At 42.2% G+C, this 27,919-nt stretch overlaps 1 protein-coding gene across 10 annotated transcripts in view; it reads left to right on the top strand.

The window, feature by feature from the left end:
- The window catches only part of MAPKAP1 (MAPK associated protein 1), a 270,520-nt gene that overhangs the window by 240,575 nt on the left and 2,026 nt on the right, over positions 1–27,919 (top strand). For 5 of the 10 annotated variants that reach the window (XM_049895369.1, XM_049895362.1, XM_049895364.1 and 2 more), the window contains 2 exons: positions 6,166–6,303; positions 6,517–7,665. In XM_049895369.1, coding sequence (XP_049751326.1) covers positions 6,166–6,303; positions 6,517–6,818 — 440 coding nt within the window. In that variant the 3' untranslated portion in view covers positions 6,819–7,665. Of the gene's footprint in view, positions 1–6,165; positions 6,304–6,516; positions 16,433–17,627; positions 19,083–24,601; positions 24,700–27,919 lie in introns of those variants that run through there. The other 5 variants (XM_049895371.1, XM_049895368.1, XM_049895370.1 and 2 more) reach the window with 4 other exon arrangements.

Below are 27,919 nucleotides of genomic sequence, written 5' to 3'. Positions count from 1 at the left end.
CAGAAAAGTCCAAGGAAGATTGTAATGGACCACTGTTAGGCCAGTTTAGAATATATCCTTTCAGTCTTTTCTACAAATATGTTTTTTCCATAATTAAGTCCTTTCCTTTTCACTTAGTATTATGTCACAAGAATTTTTCCAAGTCAGAAACTTCTCACACATAATTTTTCATGGTTCTGCTGTATTCCATCACAGATAGATGAGCTATTCATCTATTGTTGGTCATTTAAGTTGGGGAAATATAAACTTGACAAAAGCCAGCTTCCTTCTTTCCTGGTAATAAGTTTATAATCTGAATTACTTAAAAGTAGTGCATTAGCAAGTGCCTCTGCCTTTCCTTCAGTGATTCTGCACAAAAACTTTAGCCAAAGAAATCAAAACCATGCTCAATGGTCAGAAATAGGAATATTGGTTGGATTTCATGCTCTAGTTTGCCGTATCTGAACAAAATAGATGTGCACATTTGCACAGTATAGCATTTATTTGTTCGTTGGTGGAAATTGAGGGAGGTGACTAAAGACTACGGTGGACAGGATTCCTTATTACACCCTTTTTTTATATTATTTATTTCATTTTTTGTTGATCAGAGTATATACAGCAAAACATACACCGATTCAACAGTTTTTACTTGTACAATTCAGTAACATTGCTAACAGTCTTTGAGTTGTACAACCATTCTCACCCTCTTTTCCAAGTTGTTCCTCCCCCATTAACATAAAAAAAAAATTTTTTTCATTAACATAAGCCCTGTAAAATTCCTATCTAATCTTTCAAGTTGCTCTTGTCAGTTTGATGCCATATAGATCATTCTGCAAAGAGAATAATGCTCAAGGCAGACACTCTTTAGTAGTTAAGCTAAATAATTTTTTTGGTTTTAAGAAGACTGCAAGGGATATTTTTGGTTTAATGTTTAAAGATTATCTCAGGACAATAGTTTCAGGGGTTCATCCAGCTTCCATGGCTCCAGAGAATTTAGAATCCTAGAGAATTGAAATTCTGTTCTCCATTTTCCCCCTTTTGATCAGGATTTTTCTGTAGAATCTTTGATCAAAATAATCAATAATAGTATCCAAGCACCATCTACTTCTGGTCTCATGGCAGAGGAGGCAGTTAGCCACACATTCTATATCCTCGTCCTATTCCTGACTCTCCTTCTTCCTCTATTGCTTCAGGTAATAGAGACCAGTTGTCATGCCTTGGATGGCTGCTTGCAAGCCTTTAAGACTCCAGGCACTGCACAATGAACTAGGAGGTAGAACAGAAGCACTGAACATGTTATTGAAACCATGACCCTAAACCTCCAAACCAAGGAACCAAATCCCATGAGGTTTTTTGTTGTACATAAGCAGCCTCAGCTGTTAATCTTTTTGTCATTATTGTAAATATATCTGTTACACAGCTTTTGCCAATTCAACTTTTTACAGGTGTACAGCTTATTGACAGCACTTAAAATTATCAGCTGTGTAGCCCAACCCTTAATGCAGTTTTTTTATCACAACAAACCGAAACTTAGTACTCCATAAGGAATAACCCCCTTTTCTCCCTCCCTCCCACTCCTAGTAACCACTAGTAAACCTTGGTCCCTATACGTTTGCCTTTTCTTATCTTTTTAGATAAGTGAGATCATACAGTATTTGTCCTTTTGTGATTGACATCATAATGTCTTGAAGTTCCATCCATATTGTAATGTGTATCAAGTCTTCATTTCTCCTCCTGGCTGAGTAGTGTTTCATTGTACATATGTACCACGTTTTGTTTATCCATCTCTTGATGGGCATTTAGGTTTTCACCTTTTGGCTGCCATAAATAGTGCTGCAGTGAATATTGGTGTACCAGTATCTGTTTTGAGTCTCTGCTTTCAAGACTTTTGGGTATATACTTAGTAGCAGAATTGCTAGATCATACAGTAGTTATATTTTAGTGTTTTGAGGAACTGCCACTCTGTTTTCCACAATGGCTGTACCATTGTACATTTCCCTAACTATGTCCTCTTGACTCAAATGGAGGATGAGGCCACGTGGAGCAGTGGAAAGAAAGAACCAGGACTTGGGAACCAAACAGCAGTGGGTTTGAAAAATGGCGTCTCAACTTAAAAACTCCCTGACCTTGAACAAGCAACTTTACCTCTCCTAGAGTATGTTATATAAAGCACCTAGCACAGTTCTTGCAGAATAGTAACTGAGAGGACAGATTCTGGAACCCGACTTCCTGGGTTCAAATTCCAACTTTGCCACTTTTTAGCTATCTGATTTTGGGCAAGTTACTTAATCTTCCTGTGTTTCAGTTTCCTCATCTATAAAGTAGAGATAAACATAGTTTATTTCTATTCATAAGGTTGTCATGAAATTTGAAGTAATGTACACAGAGGATGTCTAACCATGCTGGGACATAGTTGGTGCCAGTTAGTGTTAGTTGTGGTGTTGATGGTGGTTAATACTATAGGTGCTCAATAAATGGTGATTATAATTGGCATCATACCTGTCGGGCCTGAGGAGAAGTTTGCACCAAATGATTCTTGGTTCTTGAACCTGTTGAAGCAAGAGCAGCAGCGAGCCTTCTCCTAGGATTTCACCTTTTCTCTTTTCAGCAGCCTTGGCCTTGAGGAAATGATCCACAGGAACATACATTCAGCAGCCCTCTTCTCTCTGCGCTCCACCATTTCAGTAGACAAACAGCAGTGACAGTAGCCGCCACTGCTTGACATCTCCACTCCAGAGTCCACTAGCCTGGTTTCCACACCCTCCTCTTTCCTCCCGTCCTCCTTTCTTTATCCCAGTGATGACAGCCCGGGATTCTCTGACGCCCCAGGAGCCTCTCTGACTCTCCCTCACTCCCCACATTCTGTCATTTGCCTAGTCCTACTACTTTTGCCTTTAACGTGCTTCCTCCCAACCCCCTCCCATCCTTCCCTGTGGCCAGGGACACCAGTCTTCCAACTGGCCTCCATGTCACCGGACTGCCTCCTCCTTCCAACCAAGAAGGAAACCTAGGTCTCCCAGGCCAGGGACCGAAAAGGTCTCTGCTTCCAGGCTAGATTCTGCGGACTCTGTCTTCAATAGGGGGATCTGTGTGTGCACAGGAGATGGCCTCTTACTGCAGACTGCCTTAGGCCTCCTGGACTGGAAGCTGAAAGAGGTTGTTTGTCCAGCAGGAGCAAAGAGGGTTCCATGGGACCACACGTTCTGCTTTAAGTAGGGTGAGATTATTTAAGTACAAAGGGATTTTTCCTGTCAGGAAAGATTCCCCTCCAGGTTCCTTTAAATAGTGACTCCTCTAGGCAGGCATGTGTTTTACAGATCATTAACTACTTGACTGAAAGCCCGCAGGGCAGAGAAACTTTAAAGTGTGGGGAGCCCCTGCCAATCAATTCAGAATGAAGATAAAGTATCTCTGGAACTAGCAGTCAATGGGAAAATGTGATTTGATTCAGAAAAAAATCTAATATTACACGCAACTTTTTTTGCCTGTTGTTTAAGTGGTGTTCCACCTGTCTGCCCCTTCCTGTTCTCTACCTCTTCCCCATCTTGAACCTAATGCATTAATTCTCACATCTTTATTCCCAAGCCCCAGACTTGGGGTTCCCCCATATGAACAGTGTCTGCACAATAGCCCCAGGAAAGGGCGTCATTGGGGAAGTGTTCGTATTGCTGTGCAGAGCTTAGGCGGTTGATGCAGAGATACAGCCCGTAATGGATGAACTATACAGTAACAATTTGCAGATAAAAATAATAGAAGTTAAAGCGTACTTTACATGATAAAAGAAAGATGGAAGAGGACGAGAGTCTGTTGCATCTGAGATCGTTACAAAAGTCCTGCTTTGTGAAGTAGGCTTTGTGGAAAAGATTGATGCAATAGGGAGTGACCTTGGCTTGGAGCAGGAGCTAGTGATGTATGTATGAGCATCCCTCTGCTAAATGGACCCAGATTTGTAGCACTAATATACATGGGAGCCCAGAACCAAACTCAGTACGGCAATAAATCAACAGCCACTTTGGGTGTCATTTCTGGTTTATATTCCACTATTGTTCTATCACTTTAATTCATGTCACTATCGTCTTTTCATCTGGAACAGTTTTATATAATTTTCCAGTGGAGTTACCTGACAAATCCTATCAAATTAACAAGGTGCATTAACAATATTGACTGTATGGCTTTAGGAGTTGCAGGGCCATAGTACAAAATTTTAAAACCGTGTCTTCCTGGTGATGATTTTTCCCCCCTCTATTTCTGAGAAAGGGATGTGGAGCAGGGTTTATTTCCACATAAGAGATATGCACATTTATTTTGCTCCGCACATTTGTTTTGCTCCGCTCATTTTGACTTTTGTAAATGTCAAAATAAGCCAAAGAAGGAAGAAAAACACACGCACACTACCAACAGCCATGGCTTAAGTACTTTTCTTCTTTCAGGGAACTCTAGAAACGCCCAGATCTTTAACGATTAATGACCAGATTGGAAGGAAGAGTGTAACTGTATAGTCATAATCTATTTTAAGTGAAATGTAATAAAATTGGTCTTCTGGTACGTTCTCACCGTCCTGAAATCATGTAGACCTGCACGTCCAGAATCAGTTGGACTTAACGACATTATGCCTAATTGAAATATGATGTACCTGAAATATGTCTAATGAAAAATTCCAGCATTCAATTAATAAAAAACTGCAGATTACTCATCTTTACCCAAGACCACACAGTAATGACCAGGGTTAAGCAACCATCACTACATTCTGTCCTCTGAAGACAACCAGGGAGTCTCTGCTGTAGTCTGTCTTACACAGCCTTCTGCCTTTGTCTAATGGTAATTTGGGATTTATTTATTCAGAAAATAAAAATGAACAGAGTGTGTAGCAGACCTAATCATTAGGATTCTGTTTGTATTTGTTTTCTTTTTTAATTTTAAATTTGTTTTCAGGTTATGGTTGTTGTGTTTGTTTTTTATTGAGCTGTTTCTTTTATCTGTACTTGCTAAATTTTTTCACGTTCCATTCAAATATTTCTATTGCTAAAAAGATTCGTAGTATGAAATATGCCAACTTTGATTCTTTTTTGTTAAAGTATGTATAGTTTCCTATTTTAATTCTTATATCCTTTCTTTATTTTGCTTTTTTCGCTTTGACCCTGACCTTTAAACTATGACCTAAAAATGTAATTACGTTTCAGGTTCCATGTGGGGCTCACTCTGCAAGGCACACTGAAGGTTTTTGCCTCACTTCATAAACAGATTCCTCAATTTTCAGCAAGAGAGAGAATTGAGAGAGTGTCTGGCCTGGCTGGTGTGTGTCAGGCTGAGCATATACTGCTCTGTAATACCGGGACAGCAAATGTGGTGCATTTCCCAGGTATCCCAGGGCACCTTGCATCCCTGGTGTTACCTTTGTTCTCCTAACGCTTTTATTCCCAGTCACTGCACAGCATGTTATGTCTTTCGCAGCTCTGAAAATACAACTCGAAGTGCCAGTGTTTAACATGCTGAATTCCTATTATAAAGCGTTTATTGCGTAAAGCTCACATTCAGTGCTAAGCCTCTCCTCAGCAGAGAAGCAGTGACCTCTAAGACATGAACTTGGAAGGTTGTTTGTAAAGGACCCCTTGATCCAGTTGCAACTTCCTTTAAATATCTCTTGGATAATTATTTAGAGTCATAGAAAGGAAGAAAGAAATTTTCCCTATTCTCAGTGTGTAAGAGTTTTTCAGATCAGGAACTCTTCCTTGGTAGCTTAGCTGTTTAGGCATAGGTGATATTACAAATTTTTTAAATTTATCTCTTCAACTCAGAACTTCTTTAAAAAAAAAAAAAAAAAACACTGATCAAAATTGTATCTTAAACGAATCTTATTTACTTTATTACAGCATGGAGGTATATTTTTTTTCTATCTTGTATCTATATTATGTCTAAGAAGGTGTGTGTTACTACCTTTATATATTTTTGCTTATTTCTCCCCAACTCGCTCACCCAGAAAACCAGACTGTACAACTTCTCTGTGCCATTTGGAGTTTCCTTGAGCCTGTTTTAAGAAGTCTGTGTGATATTCTCCAGAGCCCTAAGAGATCACTCATGTTCATCCAATTTAGGATTTGTAAAGTAGGTCAAATTATTACACACACTGAAAGCACTCACGCCTTCCACTTTTGTGGCTTCTTTTTTGTCCTCCCCTTGACCTTACAGGTATCTCTGGAGACAAGGTCGAAATAGACCCGGTTACGAATCAGAAAGCCAGCACTAAGTTTTGGATTAAGCAAAAACCCATCTCAATCGATTCTGACCTGCTCTGTGCCTGTGACCTTGCTGAAGAAAAAAGCCCCAGTGAGTAGTCCCTTTTATTTATGTCTCCTTTCTCTCTTCCCCCTCTCTTCCCCTCTGTGTGCTGGGTGCCAGGAGAATATATTGCCACCGTGTCCTTTTTTCCTTGGGTCTGTTTAATTCATTACCAGAAATTTCTTTTAATCAAACGGGATTGTATTGTGGTGCCCAGAGCCTGACACGAGCCTCCATCCTGTTTTGTCTTGATGCCAGCAGAGAACTTCACAGCCCTGGCTCCTGACCTCAGCAGGCCTTCCCAGGGGACTGTGGGTAAGGAGGCAGATTCCTGCTGGGAACTTGCACCCACCAAGACCCTCATTTCACTTTGTGCTCTCTTCCCCTTCCCACTTGGGGGACTTGACCAGTCAAACCTGGCTTGCCTGCCTTCTATGCCAAATCAAGGGAAGCTGGGGGATTTCTCTTGGCAGCTGAAGACTAAATTTAGATATCCATCATGCCGGAAGTGTCAGCACTCCCCAGATTATTGGCAGCTGCGTGACCTCCCAGCTCATAATTAAACTCCTTCCTGATCCTACAGAAGAGATCTGCTGCCGGGTTGGTGTTCCTCTGCTTAAATTATCAAAGTGGATATGGTCTGGTTGTATATTTTGGCATTTTATATTTTTGCAGTTAAGTAATTGAGCTTAGCATTTAAATTAATCATTTTTAGGATTCTCGTCCTATCAGGGGTCGGAAAGGACACATAGATCACACTGAAATTCCTCCGTGGAGGAAAAAGCTTGAACTATAAAAGGATTCATTAGCTGCCTGGAGAAGGCTGTTAAGACAATGGTTCCCAAACCCTGGTACAGACCAGCGTTACCTGCAGAGTCTATTTAAAATGGAGTTACCCATACTCCACACATGTAAATTCTGATTTAGTAACTTGGGGTAGGGCCTCAGTTTCTAATTTTTTTAATCCCTGTATGTTACAATGTTTACTAAATTAGAGAACAAATGTTATAAGGAATTACATACTCAAAGAAACAATAAGATCGGTAAGGGCCAGCAAGTGCTTATAATGTGGCTCAAGTCTTTGAGGAGCCTAAGGAGCACTGAACTCCTGAAGGGGGCTTACAGATGGGCACATGTCATATTGCCTCATTTATGAGTGGGTATTTTTTTTGTGTGTGTCAAATCCAGCTATGCTTGGCTACTTATTCTCCTTTCAACTCAGCCTGTAGCTTGGCAAGAAGGGAGAACTCAGTGGTACAAGGCAGGGCAGTAGTAAAGCTATCCCTAACCCTTTCCCACCATTGTTGTCATTCCAGTGAGGCCTCTGGCTCTGCAAGATGGCTGCCAGAAGAACCTGGTGATAAAATTGCCTGCTGCTCTGGGGCCCTTGCCCTGCAGCTGCTGGATTCCCTTTGCCTTTGGATAAACATCTTCCTAATCCCTTTCATTCCACCCTGTTGACCAATTAAAAAAAAAAAAAAACCCTTTGCCATCGAGTCAATTCCGACTTACAGCAACCCTATAGGACAGAGTAGAACTGCCCCGTAGGGTTTCCAAGGAGCACCTGGTAGATTCAAACTGCAGACCTTTTGGTTAGCAGTTGTAGCACTTAACCGCTATACCACCAGCATTTCCGTTGGCCAATAAAGATGTCGTTACTCTGGCATCTTTCTTCTAGGAACTCAGGATGCTTTGAAAAGTAACGTTTTGTAAATTCTCCACGTCTCTGAGAAATGAAAGGCAATCACTTACACATTGCATAGATAGAGAAGCTAGAGTAGAAAGGCCAGGGAAATCACTAGAAGCAAGATTCAGATTTCCCTACTCACCCCAAGACTCACACTGTGCCAAGGAATTCAGTGATTCGGGTGCTGAAAGGTAAAGGATGTAACACACCTCACCTAGTAGGGAGCAAAGAAAAGATTCACAGCCACCCACCTCCCAGTTGGCCTTATGGGGTCAGTCAGTCAAGAACAAAGTATTACACATCTGTGTGAGTGAGACCAAGCTCCAGGTACTGGGATACAGTGACAAACAGAGTAGATATGGGCCCACCATTTCAGTGTTGACAGTCCAGAAAGAGACTCTTTTGTGTTATTTTCAGACCTATGGAATGGTTCCATGTAAAAAAGGCAGATATAGGTTCCACAAAGGTTTCCTCCCCTCTCTCTCTGGCTCCAGAGATCTAGAAATTGTGATGCTTTCCGAAACAAGAGAATCGTTGCCCCATTAAAACAATTCCTAAGCCCCAGTCACCACAGCAGTGTTTTTCAAACTATGTTCTTCAGAGCTCCAGGGTTCTCAGAAGGACACATGTGTACCTGCGGGTGCATGTGTGTACGTGTGTCAGGAAGAGTTGGGCATAAGGCCCTCCTTCAACCAAGGAACTCTACTTTTTTGTTTTCTATTTAGGGATTGTGTATTTTAAAAGTCACCTGATGCTAAACCTTTAACCAAAAATATCCCCAGAAGTCTTCTTAAAACCATAGTTTAGCTTACCAGTAACAAAGTTCTGCCTTGAGCATTATGCTCTTTTAACAGCTATCTATACAGGATCAAATTGACAACAGCAACTCAAAAGATTAGATGGGAACTTAGGGGGCAGTGAGTGTATGTTAATAGGGAGGAACAACTCAGAAAAGGAAGGTGAGAACAGTTGAACAACTTGAAGAATGTAATCAGTGTCACAGAATTGTAGGTATAGAAACAAATTGGCATATGTTCTGCTGTATATATTTTCAACAACAAAAATATTTTTTTTTTAAAAAGTCATCTGATAAAAAGATTTTGCTACTTGAAAAAAAAATGCTTTAAAAGTTGAAGACTTAGTAAAATTCGGACTCCTCAGCGTAGCCCTTTACAGACACTGACAACCAGCTGACCAGTCCAGCCTCATGGCCCATAACTGCCCATCCCAAACTTAAGCCGTGGTCACTGTGAACTGCTCACACACAGACATGCCTTGCATTCTGTGCTTCTGCTATTTCCACTGCCTGGAAGACACTTTCCACACTGACTCTCCCTCTATCTTACGGACATCTCACCTCTCCATAACCAGCCCACGCATTTTTCAAGATCCAGCTCCGCTGTCAGCCTCTCTCTGTAACTTTGCCCCCAGAAGTTCATACACACCTCTGGTAAAGTACATCACACACACTGCGGTATTTGTCTGTTGCAAGTCTGTCCCTTTCACACCCCGGCCTCCATACTGTACTAATTGACCCACAGGACCTGGTTTCTAAATCCTTAGCCCTACCTAACAGCACCTTGCAGTGTTGTCCTCAATGCATGTTTATTGACTTGAAATTGAATTTAGCGAGGCCAGAGATTTAGAAACCAAGAATTGTTCAATATAATTCACATTGTAGAGTGCCCAAACAAGGGTGTATTACATGATTCGGTTTATATGCTGTGTGTTTTGGTTTGGTTTGGTTTTTTGTTATTGTTGTTGTTTCATGAATTCCAGTATCCTCATCAAATTAATTCAGTGATTTCATCTAAAAAGTTCACCTTCACATCACAGAATTAATCCACAGGGATTCCTCCTCCTTCCTCCTCTTTTCTTTTTTTAAGGATTAATGGTAATTCTTTTTATCTTTTGTGTCTGTTGAACCTTAGAAAAAAAGTTATTTTAACAGCAGTAAAGAAATGAAAGTCACTATATTTCATAAGTTTGGCCTATGATTTTTATCAGCACAGTGATGTATGTTGGTAGCTGAGTTTACATCAAAAATTATTCTTGGGGCCTTCTTGAATGAATTATGGCAAAGAGAGAGAGTCTAGAAGTAGATAAGGTTTTTGATTTCTGCAATATATTTCCTTTTTCATGTTTTTATCTCTCACAACACAAGTGCCTTGCCGAAGACTGGAACGTGTGACCAACTGGAATAATTTAGTTGTGAAAATAGAGCAGACGTGTTATTAAACAGCCTTCTTTACAAAAAGGCATTAAGTGTGGGGAGGATAATGAAGTTGTCCCCAGTCTTACGTGAGACATGTTTGTCATAATTTTGAGCAGAAAAGAAATGGTTTTTAAAACATTCAAATGTGGCCAGTTTGCAATGTTTATCAAGAAAGCCGCTGTCAAGCCATTAATTTGGTCGTCATAAGTAACACAACTCAAGTTTAATTGATGCCATATCCAAAAAGTGTGTGAATAGCTGACTTGGCAAAGGGACTGAGCGTTAGAGCGCCTGCAGTGAAACACATAATTACATATATTGTGGAATCAGAAAGACCCAGACTCTGCAGCCGTACTTCATAAATAGCAGTTCTGTGCCTCTCTCCTTTACCCTCAACTTCTCGCTCTTAAGCCTTTCTCAGAGGGAAGATTTATTGCTCTGTCCCTGTGAGTGTTTAAGGACCTGGAACTTAATGACTAAATAGATACATGCCTTAAAAAAAAAAAAAAGACCTGAACATATAAATATGGACCCTTAGAAGAGTTGGTTGAGAAATTCTTTGTATCACAAAAAAAAAAAAAAAAAGCCCTGAGAAATTAAGAATAAATAGATTTTAAAAAGGAAAAATCTGCATGCTGCCATTATTATTTAAATCAGTCTGGGTTTGCCACCTCTTAGGCTATCTTATCCTATTTTCAAAGAGTGTCACAAACCTCTAAAAGATGAATTAATTCTAATTCATTTTAAGGGAACAAAGATGTGTACAGCACAAAGGAGGGAGAATGTTTTCATATCAGAAGCTACGACAAGTGGGAATTGTCTCCAAGAAAGAATTTCCCATCCTTACACTGATCCAGGCACGGGCTTTGAATGTAATGGGTTCTCTTGTTAAGTGCTAGCCTCAAATTCCAACAGTGAAACAAAGCAAGGAACCTTTCTGTGAAATTAGCACCCATCAGAGACTCTGGGACCATATTTAAATAAAGGACCAGGCTTAATCATGCCTGGTCTGGTTTCATCATAAGAAGATTGTGCAGGTTTAGAATCCTTAAAGGAAGCATCCTATCATTAAGAAATAAGATTTAAACCTTAATAAAGTAGCTGTCGTCTTTATAGCTGAAAAAAGCTCTGTATCTCAATTAACTATAGATAATATAAAATCTTAAGGAAGCAACGTAATAGAGGTAACCTGATTATGTTCTCTTGCAATAGTATAATTTAAAGGAAATCTGATTCTGTTAATGCTGGTTATGCTGGTGGGGGTTTGTTTGTTTTGTTTTTTGTCCAAAACACCGAATGTAAAATAAGAATTTTGGGGGTTTATGAGTTGACCACAACTGCAGGAGACTGTTAAACCCTAGTGAATAGAACCTGCTGGATATTTGAGATGAGCTTCTGTTAAGGCTGTGAGTTAAATTAGTTGGGTTTATTGGTAACCTCCTGCTTAAATGAATCTTCCTTTTCATAAGTACTTGACAAGACCTGTAAAGTAGTGTATTTAATTTACTAATTAAATTAAAGCTACTGAGTAATGATTTGTCCACATTGATTTGGCTTAAATAGAAAAGATCAGCATTGTTGTGATCTTCAGCAACCTTAATGGCCAAGCCAGTTAGACACAAAGGCCTCTTGTGTTTTCTAGGTCAGAAGTACATAGGTAAGCCCAGGCTGTAATTGAATTGCCTGCACTGCACCTCGCAGTCACAGATTTCCTTTGCCTTCCCATCCCATTGTTGCACTGGGGCTTAAGAGAATGTTAACGTGGTAATAGGCACAGGGCCTTCCCCATTATACGTCTTGCTATCGAGCGGTTCTGCATGACTAGTTAAAGAAGATGGCAAGAAGATTAATGAAAGCAAGGCTAATACAGAAGGGGGTACTTTTGCAAGACTTCTACAGAGGAGATATTAGAGCTGAACCAGAGCTTGGCTTTTTCTTTATCCTGTGACCTTTGAACCTGCCTTACTGTTGAGAGCTGCCAGTGAAGTCGACATTTTGATTGATGTTGGTACACGAGTCAGTCTTTCCCATTGAATTCCACATCTGCACGAAATAGCTTTTCCAGCAAAATTCGTACTGCCAAATTCGTGATAGCCAAATTGATGGCTGAAATGCTTTTATGTAGTTTTCATTTAAACCTAAAGGTATTTGATGGTTTAATTCAGTAACCAGTTTCCATAGGTTATATACATTCACCTGTATGTTCTTAATGGGTTCATCAACCCATAGTGAAAGACCCAAAGTAAAACTGTTTGCAGACAGCTCCAGGAAGGCTTTATGGGGAAGTAAAAGCAGTCATCACACAAACCCTTCACCATTCTTAAAAGAGAAAAATCAGTCTGAGGGCTCAGGGAAACTGTCTTTCAGGTTTGTGTAAATAAAGCAAATCATCTCACTAGTTTTTGGAAAACTGGGGGTGGGAAAGCCTGAAATCTTGCCTCTGCACCTCACCTGAACTGTCTCATTCCTCCAGCATGGAGACTGTCTTGATCCACCCAGGTGCTAGGTTGCCTGACTTTGCCCTTGGTACACTAGTGTTCCATCTGAAGGATTGTTATGGGCTACTTGCAGGGCTTTGAACCAGTTCATTCTGATTCGAACCGCTGCTGAGAATTTGCTTTTCCACCCCAGATACGCTGAATCAGAATTTACATTTTAACAAGATCCCCAGGTGATTCTTATGTATAGTAAATTTTGAGAACCACTGCTCTACTAGTGCTTCTCAGTATTGGTCCCTAACCAACAGCATTAAGAGCTTGTTAGAAAAGCAAATTCCCAATAGGGGTTTGAACCAAAACGAACTGGTTCAAAGTCCTGGCTACTTACAGGACAGCCGTGTGCAGATAAAAGCCCCTTCATTCATTTTCACTAACTGTGTTACCTTGTTTGTGGAGCTGCAGGCTTCTAGTGCATGTGTGTCTGTATGCATGTGCAGGTACAAGTGTATCTGAATATACCTGTGTGTGCATCCCTTACCCACTCTCGCAACAGAGGGAGAATGACAGAAGGACTCAAGTTTTGTTACTGAATTAACTTGGGTGCACCTCAGCCCATACACTGAATCCTCTGACCATACAATTTCTTCCTTTTTGACGGGGAATTCGACGGAGAAAATGCACACCACACTCACAGAAACAGATGTGACAGGCATTCCAGTTCCTAAAGGAGATGATACCCAGAAATTTTGCTGGAGCAAGAATTTTGTTACATTCTTTACATACTCATGACAATGTGTGAAAGGGGAATGAGGGTGACGTTATGCCCTACTGGTTGAAAGAGCTACAGTCCCGAGGAGGTTAGGTGGCGGTCCATGGCAATGCTGGCATATTCTGGCCCCAGTAATACTAAGGAAGGCACCTGCATTTACACTAAAATGGACCTGCAGCCCAGGAGGGCTACAGCCCAACCTCAGACTCCGTTGGGTCCCAGGAGGTCCAGGTGCTCCAGACATTAGGTGGGCAAGGTGTTGGGTTTGTATGCTTTTGACAAGGACTTATTCCTAAGTTCCAGATCAAATACGGTAAGTACTGCCTGATTACAGAACACAACTGACTCTAACATATTAAATGCCCCAGTTATTGAATTGCCTTTTCATAAGAGTACTCTGGAGCACAATCAGGAGCAGGCAATGCCTCATCCTTTTAACAGATATGTTTCCTAGCCCTATTAAAAGGGGTCTTCATCTATCCTGTCAAAGGGAGTCTGCTGGGGTTTTTTAGTTTAATTACACTATCCAATTAAAACTCCTTGCTGCATTTGGATGCGCCTCTCCTTGGGCCTGAGTGGATATGACATTTACAAGGCTCGCCTTTCAGGCAGACAATAGTGTGATTGATGAGGTGCATGTTCAGTGAAGGAGGCGAGTGGCTGTGGAAGTGCTGCTTAGTGCATTTTGATTTATTTATCGTTTCCTTTTCCAAAACAAGGGAGCTGCTAGGGAGACAGGTTTAGGCAACCAGGGGGACCACCTCAGTTTTTCCAAGTTTGTGGGAGGGAAGGACCTGGAGTGAATGTGCCACAGGATAAACGTAGAGAAGAAACTTAAGTGTGGGGCCAGCTTGCATTGTTTAATGGCAGACCACATTCTTAGGTTCTCTGACCCAGTTTGGTTTCCACCAACCTTGAGCTGTGATCTGCTGTTTAATAGACCATCTCTGTTTCAGGAAACAGTTCACTGAGGCTAGGCAGCATTGGCCAGGCTCCTGAGACCTCCACTGGTGGGAGCCAATGCCGCATGTGTCCCATTGACTGACCTTGTCATCATTAGCTGACATCTGACTTTTGCACTAGGCATGCCTATTTATGCACCCAGCTGCAACCTTCAGAAATCCAGCAGTTTATACCCAGGGGGTGTAGTCACTGCTCAAGGACTCTTTCTTTAATTTTGCCTGGGTATGTTGAGCTTTTTTTAAAGTGCTACTGGAATTTGGAATCGGCCAAGAGCAAACATGGCTCTTCAGCAAAGAGATGTGGAGGCACAATGGAGAATGTCTCAGGATTGTAGTGACAAGGCAAACCCAGCATCTTTATCTTAAACTAGCATTGCTCTTTACTCTCAGCATATGATGGGTGGGACCAGTGTGCTTATCTTTGTAGTTCCGGGAAAAGAGGTGTTTCACAGCAGTGTGTGGTCTCTGAAAGGGTCAACACTATATGAATTTTGGAGGCAAGAGATTCCACTCTGAGCCCCAGATAGATGATCAAAAGAATACACCTCTCATATTATGATAAGGTACTCATAGTTGTTCATAAAGGCTGTTTATGGCATGTTTGCTAACTATATAATATGTAAGAATGTGTTTGTGAGAAATATTGACTGAGTCTGAGGCACTCCGGATTGTCTTAACATTGAAAACTTTTTTTCCCTAGGACTTACTAAACAAATAATTTGCTTGTGGTGATTGGAACATTTTGGGAGCGACAACTTTCTTTTCTCCTGGGAGAAGCCTTTTTCTAAGTTTTCACTTATTATTGACTTGGGCCTTATGGCCCCATAATGATAAAACAGTTACCTAGGTATAATGAAAATTTTGCATACGTTTGCATTTTCCTCGGTTTTTACTGCCATTTCCTCAGATTGTTTCTTTCCTTGATTTTAACATCAGAAGAGATCCTAATTGAGAAGGGATAAGGGCAAGGACTGTTCCCTACTGAAAAACTGTGAAGAAATTTCTCAGATGTATAAATGATGGGAAAAACCTGTTTTCCCTTGCCTTCTCCCAAGCTCCAAATTGTGTTTTCATAATAAATGAATGGGATGCTTAGGTTTAAAGGCATTTTGGTAACACGGGAAAAGTAAGCCCTACTTTCGTTAAAATCAAAATGTATATTGCTTACGAGGCTCCTACAGGCAACTTCGATGAGAGCGTAACTGGTACCAGACTTACTCTTCTGTCATAAACAACTAGAAAACTGAACAAAATATATGAAACTGTTTTCAGACATTGGACAACAGATAGCATAGGACTGTGATCCTTGAGAGGAGGGAAATAAGTACGGTGAGACCTGTTATCACCTTAACCATCCACCTGGAAACACTTTCTGATCTGTGGCCCTGGCAAGGAGAACACAGTAGTCTAACTGCGCTGGGGAGATTGAGGCAACTGAAATTTGCAGAGCAGAGTATGGAAAGGAGGGAGCTATGCTGAGAAAGTGCTCTAGAAATTTGCATGGGCTCCTCTTTTGAATCTTTCACTGCATACGAAGCTGTGCATACCTAGGGTGGGGCCTCACAAGGCTGAACAAAGAACAACTACTGGGGAGCTATAAACAGAGTTCTGACCAACCAGAGGCACTTAGTAGAAACTAGAGAAAAGCCATGTGTTAGGAGTAGGGCGCAACTAGTCCTAGATTAAATATTAGTCCTTCCCTAACGAAGTTTTAAAAGGAGCCCTGAAAAGACCAAATAAATTAGTCTGCAAGTAAGTTCACTGCCTGCCAGAACAAAGCCTGATACTTTCCAAAGGGAGACAACAAAATGCAGACACTCAACTGTGTAACATTTATAGTGTCCAGCATTCAGTAAAATATTCCTTAGACATGCAAAAAAATGTCTCCCATAACCAGGAGAAAAAGCAATCAATAGAAACAGACCCAGAAATGACAGAGATGATAGCAGATACTTTAGTTATTATAGATATGTTCAAGAACTTAAAAGAAAACAAGAATTCAAAAAGGAGAGAAATGGAAGCTATTTAAAAAAAAAAATGAAAATTCTAGAGCTGAGAATACATGAATCAAAAAATGTACAAATGGGCTTAAGAGTAGATTAAACACTGCAGGTAAAAAAAATCAGTGTGTTATCTATTGCTGCATAGCAAATTACCCCCCCTCCCCCCCCAAAAAATTCAGTGGCTTGAAACAACAGTCACATTTATTATCTCACAGTCTTACAGAGGCAATAGATGGTCAGGACCTGGGTGAGGATTATGGGCACAGGATGGAGAGGGATGGAAGATGTGCATATGGAAAACTCTTTAGAGGATCAAATGTCTGGAATTTGACTTGGTGAGTGGTGAGGCCTCCCACTGAGCTAATGGAGCTTTTGATTTAAGGGAAATGTTAACGTCAGTTCTGGACATGCTGCACTGCAGGCCAGGTGCAGATGGCAGTTGTAATGCCTGGTTGTGGCTCTTGGGACGGTAGAGGAAGGTCTAGGCCAGATACCTGCTTTGGAATCATCAACATATAAATAGTAATTAAAACCTTAAGGGGCAAACCTGGCAGAGGAGAAATGTAGAGTTAGAAGAGATGAAGGCCAAGGATAGAACACCGTCATTTAACAGACAGATGGAGGATAAGAAGTTCACAAAAGAAATATGAGAAACAGATTGACTGGAGAAGTTGACTGAATAATCAGATGAATGTGGCTTCGTGGAGGCCCAGGAAAGAGAGGACTTCAAGGAGAAATATCAAAATACAGCTGAGAAGTCAAGCAAAATAAAAGCATAGAAGTATCTACTGGATCTCTCAACATAGAGGTAGTAACATTAGCAACAGTGTTTCTTTTCTCCAATAAATTTGATACAGGAGGAAGGGAGATCACGTTACCATGGGAGTTTTTATGATTAAAAAAACTAAAAAAAACTTTTTTTTTTTATGATTAGAAAGCAGTAATTATGTTTATATATACAGGAGCAAGTCTGAAACATGCAGACAGAAGAGTTAAATTGGTTAGGTGTGGTCATTACAGTTCCCTAGGGGCTCTGCCACTGTTTGACACACAGGAAGGAGCAGCTCCTTTTGCCAGTGGGATTACATGGAGCTGAAGCTCCCTACAGGCAGCTCTGAATTGTTGCTTGCATCGGAGACTGGACCTGGAGGGGGTTTTCAGCCCAGAGACCAGGGAGGGGGTTACAGCCAGGCCTTTCCTCCCAGGGCCTACAGACAGATATGGTTTTATCTAAAAGAATGTGTGTTCTCTTCCCTTTCCACGAGAAATCCATTGAGAGTTTTTCCATCCTCTTCCAGGCCAGAGGGACCAGAAAAGATCAGATCCTGGAAACCCACTCTCTTAAAAGTGTCCATGCCTGATGTAAAGGAATCAAGAATGAAACCAGCTCCTCAAGGATGTTCGTCATAGTCTGATTTATAATACTGGAAAATTTATAAGTAATATAAATACCCAACGAGAGACAGGTAGCATGAACTATATGGCACAGAGCTACTTGTTGGAATAAAATACAGCAATCGAAAGAGATGGTTATGGAGACTATGTAGCAACAGGAAAAGGGCTATAGTATAATGTTAACAAAAAAATTTTTTTAGTAGACATTCTGATTACAACTGGGTGAAGATAGACACGTGAGAATGACTAGAAAAGAGATGAATGTCATTGCGCTAGGGTGTTGGGATTATGAGGTGTGTGGGGGTTGGAGGTTTTTTCCTCTTCTAAATTTTTAGTGATTTTTAAAACATTTTATAACTTTTTAATTGAAAAGGAAAGAATCTCTTGTTTTTGTTTTTCTTGGCGAGTGGTGACACCTGAGATTTTAGACAAAGGTGGGTTGCAGGCTCAATTTGGAAATTCCAGCTCCAGCCAGTCATTGCCAACCTCAGTCATCACTGGCAGGTTGTGTTAGAAGGGGCCTCCTTTGAAGCAGCATTCCATTGTTACATTTGCAGTGGAAATCTGGGAGCATTTCTTTTAGCAGAGGATAGAAGCCGCAGTCCCTGTGTGCTTAAGCTTGTCCCACCTTCTGGTAACAGCAGCCTTTTCAGAATGGCCGCTCTACTGAATTGGCCAGAGGAACCTGTTTTTTCAGCACAGCTATTTTAGTTAAAACTAGTAATGTAGAAGATAAATTACAGCCCAAAAGCTTAAACGTCTTCCATTTCTGACATTTGTGCTGCTAATTAGTTTTTGCTCCGTGGTATTAGATTCCAACTTCTGTTTTACTTTGGAAAAAAATACATAAATAAATACATTTTTACATCTCCGGATTTTTATTTCATATATTCAGAGGCAGATACGTAGTGTCAATATCTGTCCTGAGTGTGTGGGCATTGCTTAGATACCACATTAAAAAAAAACATTATACACCGTTACATTGCATTTTCTTCCTACAGTACTATAGTAGCAAGTCTTCTCAAAGAAGACCAATTAAAAACAGAATCTTCAAAATAATGAGCGTTTTATTTCTAAGTATTCCATCACAGTTATAAGAATTACCACCATCACCCAGTAAGCCCCTGATATATCCAAGCAGTGGATGGGACACCTTACAGAGGCTCTGTCTTCTATTACAGCTGGGGAAACCTGGGTGCGTGGAGTGCAGGGCCTGGCAAAGTTCCCACAGCTGAGCCTGGGCAGAGGTGGGATTTCAGCCTTGATCTCTCTAATTCCAGAGCCCAGGCTTTTGTCATGCCTTACTTTCCAAACAAAATTTAACAATCCAAGAAAAATGATTTGAACTAACTGGAATATTAGACTTTATATTTTCTTTAAAATTATACTAATAGACGTAATTTTTTTTCTCAGCTGACATTTTACAAAGACTGTTGCTCCCGTGGCTTACCCCTTTGTTTTGTTTTCTTTTTATATTTTCCTTTAAGTGGAAGTTTATAAATCAAGTCAGTCTCTCATATAAAACCTTATATACACCTTGCTATATATACTCCTAGTTGCTCTCCCCCTAATGAGACAGCATTTTGCTTCTCTAAACCCTGTTTCTGTGTCCATTCAGCCAGCTTCTGTCCCCCTCGGCCTTCACATCTCCCCTCGAAAGAGGAGCTGCACACATAGTCTCATGCGTCTAATTGATCCAAGAAGCTCACTCCTCACCAGTATCATTTTCTGTCTTATAGTCCAGTCCAATCCCTGTCTGAAGAGTTGGCTTCGAGAATGGTTTCTGTCTTGGGCTAACAGAAGGTCTGGGGACCATGACCTCCAGGGTTTCTCCAGTCTCAGTCAGACCATTAAGTCTGGTCTTCTTACGAAAATTTGGGGTCTGCATCTCACTGCTCTCCCGCTCCTTCAAGGATTCTCTGTTGTGCTCCCTGTCGTGGCAGTCATTGGTTGTAGCTGGGCACCATCTAGTTCTTCTGGTCTCAGGCTGATGTAGTCTCTGATTTATGTGGCCCATTCTGACTCATGGGCTCATATTTGCCTTGTGACTTTGTGTTCTTCATTCTGCTTTGCTCCATGTGGGTTGAGATGAATTGTTGCATCTCAGATGGCCGCTTGCTAGCCCTTAGGCCCCAGACGCCACTCTCCAAGATAAGATGCAGAATGTTTTCTTAATAGATTTTATAATGCCTGTTGACCTAGATGTCCCCTGAAACCATGGTCCCCAAACCCCTGCTACGCTGGCCTTTGAAGTGTTCGGTTTATTCAGGAAACTTCTTTGCTTTTGGTTTAGTTCAGTCGTGCTGACCTCCCCTGTATTGGTGTGTTGTCCTTCATTTTATCTAAATTAGCTCTTGTCTACTATCTAATTAGTGAATCCCCCTCTCCCTCGCTCCCCAGTCTCGTAACCATCAAAGAATATTTTCTTCTCTGTTTAAACTATTTCTTGAGTTCCTGTAATAGTGGCTTCATACAATATTTGTCCTTTTGCAGCTGACTAGTTTCACTCAGCATAATGCCTTCCAGATTCCTCCATGTTATGAAATGTTTCACAGATTAATCGTTGTTCTTTATTGATGCATAATATTCCATTGTGGCTTACCCCTTTCTGATGAAAACTGCAGCTGTTCTTTGAATTTTCAAGGGTAACTCTGTCCCACCTCTGATTCTCTATAATGCCCTGGGACAGATGTTGGCTGCAGCTGAGGAGGTAGTTTGACCCCTTATCTTCCTTTACCTGAGATGAGCCTTCAGGTAGCTGAGGCCAATAAAGTATTTGAGAACAGACTTGTCTTACTCTGTTTCCATCAGCATTGAAATGCCTCCCCCTTCCCAGACACTCTGGTGAAAATTTACACATGGCATAAATCACTCATGTTTATTGAAAGATTCATTTCAAGCAAGAGGTTAATTAACTTGTTACACTCTAATGTATAGGTCTTGGACTAGCTGAAATTATACAAGTGTGAATTCTGCTTATTAGCTGTTATTCTGTTGTAAAGCATCCCCCAGCTCCCACCAACACTATAGTTCTCAAATTGATCCCTTTCTCAGCACCCTTTTTGCCCCTGTCTAGGTCAGAACCACATATACTCCTACCTGGATGACTGTGGCAACTGGGCTCCCTGCCCTAAAACACAGTGTGATCATTTATGTCTTGCTTAAAACCCACTAGTGGCCCCATCAGCTGATGAGTCTAGGTATTCCCAGCCCTTTGTACCCTGTCCCTGTACCCAAGCCCAGTCTGCTCCCACAGAGGCAGTACTGCCTCTTGTCTCCCTCCATTTGCCCATGCTGTCTCCTTACCTTGGCGCCTCCTTCCTCCTGCCTACCCCTCTCCACCTCCCACCTTTACCCAGCTAACCCCCATTCCTCCTCTAAGACTGCTCAGGTGTCAACTCCTCAAAGACACCATCCCTTATGCCCCTTCAGCACACGGGCAGCCACCTCCCGCCTTGGTCTCTCCACTGCAGCTCCTTGCGCTTACCTTAATGCTGATCATACCTGACTCTTGACATTCATTTCTCTGTCCTTTGTATTAGTCTAGGAGCCCTGGCAGCGCAGTGGTTAACAGCTCGGCTGCTAACCCAGAGGTCGGCAGTTTAAATCCACCAGCCGCTCCATAGAAACCCAATGAAGCAGTTCTACTCTGTCCCATAGGGTCGCTATGAGTCAGAATCGACTCGATGGCACCAGGTTTGGGTTTTTGTGTTGTTATTTTTATACTAGCCTATGCTCCTATAGGGCCTGATCTGAGGAAAACTGCCTTTCTGGCCAAACAGCAAAACAAAGGACTCCCTGGAGTGAGGGGGAAACTACTTAGAACAAAAACTTTCTCTTGCAGTAAGTTGACCCCTTGCCTCATGGCTGCAGCGTGGATGAAACATGGCCGCTGATCTTAACCTGAGCATGTAAACTAGAGCTCTCCCCAGGAGAGCTAGAAGGAGGCTCGCTGCTGTGGCTGTCCCACTGAACCTTAACCTGGGTATTAACAGCTATGACTAATTGTTCGCAAGAGGGCTAGTTCATTCAGATTCAAACACAAGTATTGAGATAACTGTTCCTCTCTGTGTTGTCTCCTCTTAGAGGTGTAAATGCCTTTACTGGAAAGGACAAATAAATCAGAGGCTTAAGAGAAATGGGGAGGGGTGGGACTCTTTGATCATTTTTATGCATTTCGCTCTTCCCAGGTGGGCTCTGGAATGAGGGATGGGGACAAGTGAGGGCCACATGCAGCGTGCAAACATAGCATAAAAAAAAAAATTTTTTTTTTTTAGACAGTAAAAATACAGAATGTTGGATGTTTGGGGTCACCTGGCCCAAATATGCAGTTTATCAGGAGACTTGGCATGGGATGCTGTCTTTTTCTTGTTACCATTGTGCAGATGAACCACAGGCCTCCCCTCTGTGAGCCCGCCCACGGTTGATACGCTCCATAGGCGCTGGGCGTCCCTGCCTTCCCGAGGCTCCTAGCCCCATGCAGACTGCATAGCACATATGCCATGTATAGATTTGGCTCAACGTCAAGAGTGCAGAAAATGTGTTTATTGGTGTCTCAGTTGTTCAGACAAAACGTGCTCTGGCATCTTGGGGTATTGTCTTATTTTGTCAGTGACGAGTGGGAGCAGGTGGCGTAAGACAGTCCATGAGATCACTTATCAAAGTGGTCAGTGAACCCCGAAGCTTAAGGTCTACAGGCCTCCCTAAGACCTTCTGGTCCTTTCTAGCCCCAGGCTCTGGTGTCTGTGTCTGTCATGGGCAGGTGTTAGCAGTAAGGCCCCCTAGAGGGGGTGTCTCTGTTTGTCCTTCACAGCCCTGTGTCCTCCGTAGATGGTTCTGCTTGGTCATAGCATGGCCAACAAAGATAGCTGCATTGTTTTTCCACACAGTGGCATTACCACACTAGGTTCTAATGTTCCCGGATGGGTCCTGTGAAGAGAAAGAAATATGTAGGTGTGTATACATACACATCCACACACATCAATACAGATGGATCTGTGTATGTGAGATTCTCTTCCTGATCAGAAACAAGTGATTTATGTATTAACATAGTGATTAGCTTCCAGTTAAGAATTGTAACATTTTATTGCCATGATTTAGAATCATGCTAAATTTGTCAAGTGATTGAAAGTAAGGTTTTTCAGAAATTATTAGCTAATTTTTTTTCAATATAGAATTTATAGTCACAATTAGTATATCATAATGATTTCCAGGATAAAATACCAATGGCACAAATTTTCTGGCCACAAATGTACAACATATATCAGTTTATTTTTGGAAATCTGAAGAATTAGCTACTGTAAATAAAGTCCCTAAGAAGATTTCTCCGGGAAAGAGGTGAACTTACAGTAATGTGGGTGATATATTATTAATTAATAACTGATCGGCCACTGCTTCAATTAAAAGGACAACGGATGAGAAGGCCTAATAGAAGGGATGTGCTGAATTTTCATTTTACTAGCACCAGGGCCTGCATGAAGCATGTTTCTGAGGTTTTTGCAGACAGCTTCTATGTTAGAGATGTCATCAGCTGCTCCTTAGTTTGGGGACATGTATTGAGCACCGACTGTATGTCTCCCTCAGGCAGAGATCCTTTGGTTGTGATTAATGGTAACCAACTTCAAAATAGCTTAAGAAGACTAAGGAATTTCTTGGAAGGTCCTGGGGTCTCAGAACCCCAGGAGAACATGTGCCAAGGTCGGGGGAGGAGTTTTGTATGGAACTGAGACCTGGAGTCCCAAAGCCCCTTGTTTTGCCTACCCTGGGCGAGCTCAGACAGGCTGGTAGTTATGCCCCGATTTAGGGGAGGGACTCTGATTGGCACGTCTGGCCCAAAGGGAGTTGCAGGCACAGCTGCAGGTGTCGTGATAAGTAGATTTCATTGGCCGGCTGTGAACAGGGTGCTAGGCCCACTCAGGTAGGGTACATGGAAGTGCAGCTGTGGACACTCGCCCAAAGAGGTAGCAGTTGAGCCAGGTTACCGAGGATTGACAAGTCTTTTGCACACAGGTCAGTGAGAGGGGCATCCCGGAGCTGGGAAGAGCCCATGCAGAGGCAGGCGTGGGCCCACAGGACTGCGTCACCCTGTGAGCTGGACTAGCCTATGGGGCTGTAGAGGGAGAGGAGGCTAGACCAAGAGGTAGTCCCGGTAATGGTGATGTTACTCTGCAGGTGGTATGAAAGAGGCATGAAAGAATTTGGATCTACGTCAGATTTGTGTGTTCAGAAGATCACTGACACAAGGTCAGTCTGCTTTGTGAATGCCAGCTTTCCACGGCAGTCTTCACACAGTAACCCCCTCCCCCAAATCCTTCCAGGGTAGAAATGACCCTCTTTTCTGGGAGTGTCACATGAGGGAAATTACCAGAGGGCCTCCAAGCAGGGTCCCAAGGCCAGGATTTACCCCCTCCATGCCGCACCACCCCCCAGCAGGAGCTAGGGTAAGGGGAGCAGCCTCCGTAATAGCGTTAACGCTTGGCCTTTCTCTTTCCTGTTGTTCATTAATGTTATTTTTAGAGGAATAATTCGGTGTTAATAGGCCTTCTGCCTTAAAAATATCACTTTCTCCATGTAATTATTGTATAGAAGTGGTCCTGTAAAGCCTTCCTAATGTGGCATTCCCCTGAATACACTCCAGAGTGGAATGAGACTAACTAGCTATTTGATCTTTTTATTTTGTTTTATTTTACTGTCTGTTTTCTACCCAGCCTGTGATTAAAAAAATGAACCTTCCTGGGAGGAGTAGTTGCTGCTCAGTCTCCACTTGCTCTCACTTGAATTAGAGTGATAAAGGGAGAATATTTGGGGACCCTCCACATAGATACCTCACCAGACCCCCCATCAACACTGTCTTTTCTCCCTCTTTGTCTCTCTCCAGGTCACGCAATATTTAAACTTACGTATCTAAGCAATCACGACTATAAACACCTCTACTTTGAATCTGACGCTGCTACAGTCAATGAGATCGTGCTCAAGGTGAGTGTGCCTTCTCAACCCAGAGACAAGATATAGGAATGTAGGTCAGCTTTCTACTCATGCTCTGTTCTCAGGCCCCGTTGGAGTCCACCCTGACACTGGGCAAGGCTCCTGGGCCTGCGTTTGCCAAGGATGAACAGCACCACTTACCTGGGTCACCCAGCTGGTGAACCCACCCCAGGTCCACACTGGCATTGTGGCTCCAGCCTGATGCCCCATGTCTGCGTCTCTGGACCCCACTTCAGCCAAAGCAGGACCCCTTTCCCTTCCACTGAGCCCCCCAACAATCTCTGTTCTTTACACACTTATTTATTCTTTTTATGTACCTTTTTTTTTCCCTCCAGCCATTGTCAGGCTACTTGAGGGTCCTGGAGCAGACTCCAGGGAGATTATTGTTATTGTTTTGAAGATGCCTTAATTGTACTCAAGGTAATTTTAGCACCCTGCTCTAAGCATACCCAACTTTATGCTGGAACTCTATGTTTCCAGTGTCAGCAACATTTACTAAGCTCCTCCTGTGTGCCAGGCCCCAGACAGGCCCGGTCCCTGCCTTCAGAGAGCTTCTCCTCCATCAGGGGAGACAGACATTAAATAAAAAATTACAAAGAGAATTTTAATGAATTAAAGAGGTGTTGTGTGGGTATGTAAATGGAAAATGAACTCGGTGTGGGGGTAAGGGAGAGCTGAATCTTGAAGGATGGGTGAAAAGGTACAAATATCATCAGGTCCAGAAAGAAAAAAAGCATTTTGGCCTATGAAGAGCCGAGAGGCCGGCCGGCAGGTGGGGCTGGGAGGCTGTACCCACCTGTGTGGCTGGAGCAGTGAAGGGGGAGGACACATGGCAGAGTGAGGTTGGAAGGGCCAGATCCATAGAACCTTGCAAACCAGGGTCAGGCCAAATCGGTCTTGTTGATTTAAGAGGCCCGGGGTAGGTAGGACCCAAGACTGTGTGTTTTATGCTCTCAGGTGCTGCCCAGGCTTCTGGTCTGTACTCCACACTCTGAGTAGCACAGCCCTGGGCTAGTAGTTTTCAGACAGTCTTCCAAACTGAGAATCCTTTCTTCACGCCAAATCATGTCTAGATTGATCACATAGAAAAAGCAGAAGCTGCTCTGGCAGGGCAAGACTTAGAACCAGAGGGAGCTGCCCCACTCCTAATTGTGTGACCCTGTCTATTACATCATTTCTCAGCCTCAGCTTTCCCACCTGTACAGTGAGGATCAAGTACCTATGCTGCCCCACTCCACCCCACCAAAGGGCTACTAGAGCACAAGTCAAATGAGACATTGTGAGCCTACTTAGGTTATTATTCCTTCTTAAGAGTAGAAGTTTTCAAGTGACAATAATGAACATAGCTAAGATACGCTGAGTAATTGCAAAATGCGCAGGACCTGGCCTAAGTGTTGCACATATCGTGTTTCAGTAAATCGTCACAAAACTGTGAGGTAGTTGATATAAAATGGTTCCCATTTCCCAGATGAAAACTGAGACTCAGAAAAAATAAGTAACTTAGCCAGGATCGAGACTCTCATGCATGGCAGAACTAGAACTTGACTCCAGGTTTGGCAGATTCCAGAACTTGTGCTGCTAACCCCCAAGATGGACGTAGTCTTAAGGAGTTGAATGGGAGGTTTCAACGAAATGGAATTGCTTTGCAGGAACATTTTGAGGCTAAGTCCTCATGCCTACAAAAGGCTTTCGAAAGTAGTGGGTGACACTTGACAGTGCTGCTGGGAGGACAGTTTGAAGCCGAGACAGTAGCGTGATTAGTCGGGCAGAAGCCACCTCCGATCAGGGAGTAGGGAGAGAATCCTTGCTGCATTGTCACGAGATAGCACAAGGAACTTGTGTAAAGTGTTTAGAGACTAGGTAAAGAAATATTCTATTACCCCGTCAGGGGCTGGACTTTTTTTATAGCCAGCATTAAAATATTCAAGACTTCAGAAGGATTCTAGTAAAATTATAATCCTGTGTTTGACATCAAAATAATTCTCACAACAGCAGATTGATGACAGAAACACAGGTTTATGACTTCAGTATGAGACTGTGGAAGATCAAGTGCAGAGAAATCATTTTACAGGACCAAATGCTCCCTTGAAGCAGATGCTTTTCTGCAACATCCCTGAGACCTGTCGCTTCCCCCCAAAATGTCTGTTTTCCTATCAGAATGTTTGTAGAAATATCACGTCATGTGCAAGACTCCAGGAGAGTTGCAGGGTGCCCAGGCCTGATTCACTTAGGGAGCTAATGAACATAAGCCTGTTGGAAGATTAAATTTCACTTCTCCTATCTCTGGTTTTTATAGCAATTTAAGCACTCAGCTTTATTCACCATTCCCATAATGTCGTGACAGTGTCTTCGTGAGCTTTGCACTAAAAGCGACTAAGCAGGGCAGCAGGTTCACTGAGGCACCAGCCGTGTGTCAGTGAATTCAACAGAAATGTTTAGTGTTTCCATGGGAGGCTCTTCAGAGTCAGTCTTAGAGGCAAGTGTCTCAAGTGGTTGTTCCAGAACTAGGGATTTTACATACAATGAGAACATAGGTCTGAAACTGAAGGAAGAAAATGAGGGTCGGGGCTGATGTCCAAGAAAACTATTATGAACAGGCAACTCTCCATCAAAGTATCTTATCTCATTGTGTTTTTCTCCTCATAGAAATATTCTTGTCTCCCATTTATTGAGCACTGACTGTGCAAAGGGTTTTATGTCATTATCTATTTACTTTTCACAACTGCCCTGCAGAGTGTAGGCATTATTATCCCCACTTACAGAGGAGACGGAGGCCCACGGCTGCAGAGCTAATAACGGTGGAGCCTCAGTTTGAACCCAGCCCTTCAAGAGTCCCAGAGTCTGCCCCTTCCACCTCGAGATGTGAGTGAGCTAAGCTATGTGTGGTCCCTAATTCTGCAGGCTTTTGAGATGAATCTCAGAGGAATCATTGGGCTCTTCAAAATGGGTTCTTCTTGTGATCGAGTGATGGAGGCTTTGGCTTTATTGACCATGAAAACTCAACATTTTTATGCCTTAAGCTGTAAAATGCGCTGAAAGTGAAACACTCTATAGTGCATAAAATTGTGCAGGTTTTAAGCCACAGCATATTAACCAGCTAATGGCAGACCAAAGGGCGTTTTTATCTTTTGATTATTACATTAATCTTCCATTAAAATTATCTATGTGATTATCACAAAGCACTGAAGATAATAAATTTAGGAAATAGTTG

This window comes from Elephas maximus, chromosome 9 (genome assembly GCF_024166365.1).
Source record: "Elephas maximus indicus isolate mEleMax1 chromosome 9, mEleMax1 primary haplotype, whole genome shotgun sequence".
NCBI lineage: Eukaryota > Metazoa > Chordata > Mammalia > Proboscidea > Elephantidae > Elephas > Elephas maximus.
Note: the sequence above shows the minus strand (reverse complement) of the source record. Positions and strands in the feature narration are given on the sequence as shown.